The following is a 5,000-nucleotide window of genomic DNA, read 5'->3' on the forward strand; positions in this document are numbered from 1 at the left end:
GAGAGATGCTGGAAAAGCTCGACTTTGTGGGTCCAATTCATCAGCAGTGTAAAGTTCAGAATAAAAATCAACAGCTGATTTTCTCATTGCAGAGAGATCAGAGGTAACAACACCTTCATTACTCTCCAAACAATCCATCTGCTTATCTTGACTAGTCTTTCGCTCTAAATTGAAGAAATGTGGGACCATCAATGTCTCTGATGTGGGTGAGGTGTGCCCTGACGAGGATCACCTTCGCTTTGTCCTGTAATAAAGAACTAAGCTAGAGCCTTTTTTCAACAATAGTAGTTTCCAGATTACGCCCATTGCATGTCATCATTTTTTCCTCAATTCCAGAATGTCAGACTCAAGACTCAACATCTTCCACCCTTCTAGCTGAATAAGATGAATACTGCTGACAAAAAACCCTTTATTTGCACTTTTCCAATTTCCCACTACTGAATAATATTACTATAATTATTTTTTTGCATTTGCCATGTCTCCCAAAAAAGTTTGAAATTTGCACAAAACAAAATATCCTGTAAAATTTTGTGTAAAAATGCCAATAGAAATTCCTTTTAACTACCACTGACAATGTGAAATCTACTGCAATCATTTTATGGTCTGAAGTAATATTTGGAATAATTCCAGAACCACACACTCGATTTCTTGAATTTCCTGAAATATAAAACCTCTCCAGCCGAGCTGCATAAACTCTACCCTCTGACACTTTTACCCAGGTGTACTGTTTAAGAGAAGGATTTTTAATCCTCCAAATGTCAATAAGGTCCAACATGGCAACAACATTAGATAAAGCAGATACTGACTGATAACGTGGTTCTGCATGTCTGTCAGTGGTAAAATCCAGAGCTCCAGTCCCTTCCCATAACAATAACATCCTGTGATTGAAAAGTCCTTAGAACCTGACCCAGTTTCTTCAACAACTGATCTCTCTCTGGCCCACTAGTGGAAGCATAAATATTAACAAAATTAAAAGTAAAGTCATAAATTTCAGCCCTAACTAAAAGTAGTCACCCTGGTACCACATCATGTTTAGAAAGAATTTTCATCTTTAAAGTAGGACAAAAAAAGAACCGCAACCCCTGAACTAATATCCGAACCATGACTGAGGAGATGTTCCCCCTCCCACCACAAACCCCAGTCAATCTCATTATTCTTAACACTACAAGTTTCGTGAAGAAAAACTACTCCAACATTTTTAAGATTAAGAAATTCTGAGACTAAAGCTTATTTGCCATCTCTCAAGCCATTCACATTTAAAGAGCCTATACGTAGAAGCTCCACAGGACAGGAAACAGATAAGAAGCAGCAGAAGAAAAAAAGAAAACAAAAAATGTAATGTGAGGCTATGATATTTATTTAGCTAGTTATTTATTTTTATATTTATTTATTTTCCTCTAGTTGGCCTTTCCTTCACCACTGTTTTCGCTTGTCTTATAGCTGTCTTATAGATGTGTTTCTTAAGCCGGAACCGTTTCTCTTGTGATAGAACGCTATAATTACATGTTTTGCGAGCACCAAAACACCAATGCAACAAATTTATCCCAAAAATCCATCACATCAACCTTCTTCCCTTTTGTTTCATCAAGGAAAGAATTTATCTGTTCCACAGAATAGAAGTCATCTACTTTCTGAAAGTCTGATAGACCAGCTTTCATCATCTTTGATAGCGTCATCCTGACTCTGTGTCATTATATCAGAAACCGCATCATCAACAGCAACCTTGTCCCGGCTTACGCACTCCACACCTCCATCCATATTTATACCACTACAGCTGGGCTTGTCATTATCCATGACATTCATATTTACACCGCTAACGCTGGGCTGCTCATTTTCATTAACATTAAAATTCTCATGGCTCACCTCATGGCCCTTTTTCTCACCTCGTCCGGGCCTACCATCTCATGCTCCGACTTCTCCTTGTTCCCCGTCGCTGGCTCTTCCTCCTGCTGCTGTTCACTTTCAGCCCGGATTCATCCCATGATTTCTTTGTGTGAAAACCTCTTGTGACTGATGTCCCCACATTTGAAACACCGAAGACCATCAGTGCTCGCAAAGATCATGTATGAACCATCTCCGTCATTCACTCTAAACGACACGTCCAGTGTTTTGTCCGGAGAGTTCAGGAACATGAACATTTGTCTCTTAAAAGACAAGAAGTGTCTAAGTGCAGGATTTCTGCATCCTAAAGGAATCATTTTCACTGCACTCACAACTCTTCCAAACCTTGCAAGTTCTCTCACTGTCGGTTCATTAACACTGAACGGAGGCACGTTGGAGATTGTAACGTTCGTTGCAGGGGCAAAGAGCAGAGTAACGCACAAAAAAGTTTCTTTCACCCAGATACCACTCTCAATAATGTCACTGACCAGTGACTCTGACTTTAAAAGACCACAACGGCTTTATTCATTCTTGACGTGGAGATATTATCATTGGCAACTAAATCTCCCACAGCTATAAACTCGTCCTCAGTGGTTGCGCACACATCTGGCACACACCTAAAGCCCTGGCGGAGGGACAAAGGTGTCAAAACAAACGCCATACCTGATGCCAAGCCATGCAAAGCACAGCACACCACTCGCCAAATCAAACTAAACCTCGAAAAAAACAAAAAAAGAGGGGGAAAAGGCATACACTATAAAAGTGGCAGACATGGAGAGAGAGAGAGAAACAGACAGACAGAGAAAGAAAGAAAGAGTTTATTCATATTTTTTGTATTAATGTTTACTAAACTAGCACTGTGCAGTTAACTACAGATTTATTACACTAACACACACACACACACACACACACACACAGCCTGTGTATGTGGCCTGTGTATGTACTCACAATGGTGTGATGAAGAGGAGGCCAGCAGAGGAAGAGTGTGATGCTGTTCTCTGTTAACACACACACCCAGTTGAGCAGGGCCCAGCACTGCAGGTAGTCATGGCAACCGTGCCACAAACACACAAAGCTGAACGTCATCGCCATGGAGATAAGCTTCTGGAAAAGCCCGTGCTGAGACCCACCCAAAGGAACGTACACATACCTGAACACACACACACACACACACACACACACAGAGACTGATGAAGAATGACTCTAGAGTGTAGACACTGTTTAAATCAGTGTGTGTCGCTTCACTGGTGCGTACAAATTAAAGACACAAACTTAACAAGGGAGTTTAACACACATACGACAGATAATTGGAGTGCTGCTATCTGGGAGAACTGGAGTTCACTGCTATCCTGTCATTTCAATCCTGACGATCACTGCTATGCCAACAACACCCAAGTCCACCTCAGCACCAAATCCTTCCATAATCCGCCTCTGCAACACACTGAAACCTAACTATCAGAAATCAGAACCTGGATGAAACACAACTTTCTCAAGATCAACAGAATCAAGACCAAAGCCATCCTCATTTGTTCAACATCTATCCTCAATAAAACAGGACCTTTAACACTCCACTTTATTGATACAGTTATTTCCCCCTCTTCCCAGGTTCTTCCTTCTCATTTCCTTCATTCCTTCTCATTTGAAGCTCACATTAGATCTACTGTTAGATTCTGTTAGATCTACTGTTAGATTCTGTTAGATCTACTGTTAGATCCTGTTAGATCTACTGTTAGATCCTGTTAGATCACGTTAGATCCTGTTAGATCTACTGTTAGATCTACTGTTAGATCCTGTTAGATCTACTGTTAGATCCTGTTAGATCACGTTAGATCCTGTTAGATCCTGTTAGATCTACTGTTAGATCTACTGTTAGATCCTGTTAGATCTACTGTTAGATCCTGTTAGATCCTGTTAGATCCTGTTAGATCTACTGTTAGATCCTGCCTTTCCCACTCTGCAGCTGAATCTCTTATTCATGCTTTAATTTCCAGTTGCATTGATTTCTGTAACTCCCTCCTCGTCCGCATCAGCTCATCATCTCTCCATAAGCTCCAGTTGGTTCAGAACTGGGTCAGAACTGCTCATCTGCCTGAACACTCGGTCCACGCACCTAATTACACTCATTCTCCAGAACCTCCATTGGCTCCCTGTGAAGTATATCACCCTCAAAATCCTTCTGTTCATTTACAAAGCCCTCAATAACCTTGTCCTCTCCTACCTGTCTAACCTTCTTCTTCCACACAATCCACCCCGCACTCTTACTCCATGCTTGTCTGGTCTGCTTTCAGTGATTCCTTCCAACCTTAACGCCTTCAGTGACCAAGACTTCTCCAAAATTGGACAATCCCACTCACTCTCCTTATTTTAATCCCATCTCAAAACCTGCCTGTTTTCCAAAGCTTTCCATATTTCTGCAACTTAGATCATCCTGGTTTATGGTAATAGTTTCAGTGGTCAGTGTAAAGCCGCCCACCCTGCAGGATCGGCACGGCTCCAGAACTAGGAAGCGTGCGGAGAAAATCATCGCTGACCCATCAAACCCCGGCAGTCACCTGTTCTTGCTCCTTCTCTCAGGCAGGTGCTTCAGCCAAATGAGGATTAAAACAGTCGGACTGCAGTAAAGCTTCTTCCTGCATGCCATCACACTCATGAACAACTGAACATTTTTATTGTATTTCCTTCATATTTATCTAATTTAATCTGCCCTACTTCCTTTAATCCACCTGCTGCACTCAGCACCTTAAACAACAAAACCCTGTATGCATGTGCAATGTTTACAGGTGTGTGTGTGTGTGTGTGTGTGTGTGTGTGTGTGTGTGTGTGTGTGTGTGTGCAGTTAAACTCAGGTGGGAATGTGTGCTCTTGTACTAGTGTGTAATGTTTATTGTCACTTATGTATACTGTGAGCTACTGTGCAACCAAAGTAAAATTCCTTGTATGTGTAAGCACACTCATTAAAGCCTGATTCTGATTGTTACCTCTAGGTTGGATTATTGTAATTGGATTGTAGTTGGATTATTATCTGGATGTTCCAGCGAGAGTCCTTACTAGAACCAGAAGCTTATCCACACTGTATTGGCTCCCAATCAAATTTCACACTGATTATAAAATAGTCTTTT

General features: G+C 41.3%; 1 protein-coding gene across 5 annotated transcripts in view; it reads right to left on the reverse strand.

The window, feature by feature from the left end:
* The window catches only part of hhat (hedgehog acyltransferase), a 47,181-nt gene that overhangs the window by 11,463 nt on the left and 30,718 nt on the right, over nucleotides 1–5,000 (reverse strand). For all 5 annotated transcript variants that reach the window (XR_008302512.1, XR_008302511.1, XR_008302513.1 and 2 more), the window contains exon 10: nucleotides 2,830–3,031. Coding sequence is in view for 2 of the 5 variants with exons in the window: in XM_034302262.2 (XP_034158153.2) it covers nucleotides 2,830–3,031 (202 nt within the window). In the remaining 3 variants the exon portion in view is untranslated. The remainder of the gene's footprint in view (nucleotides 1–2,829; nucleotides 3,032–5,000) is intronic.

Source organism: Pangasianodon hypophthalmus, chromosome 10 (genome assembly GCF_027358585.1).
Source record: "Pangasianodon hypophthalmus isolate fPanHyp1 chromosome 10, fPanHyp1.pri, whole genome shotgun sequence".
Classification (NCBI taxonomy): domain Eukaryota; kingdom Metazoa; phylum Chordata; class Actinopteri; order Siluriformes; family Pangasiidae; genus Pangasianodon; species Pangasianodon hypophthalmus.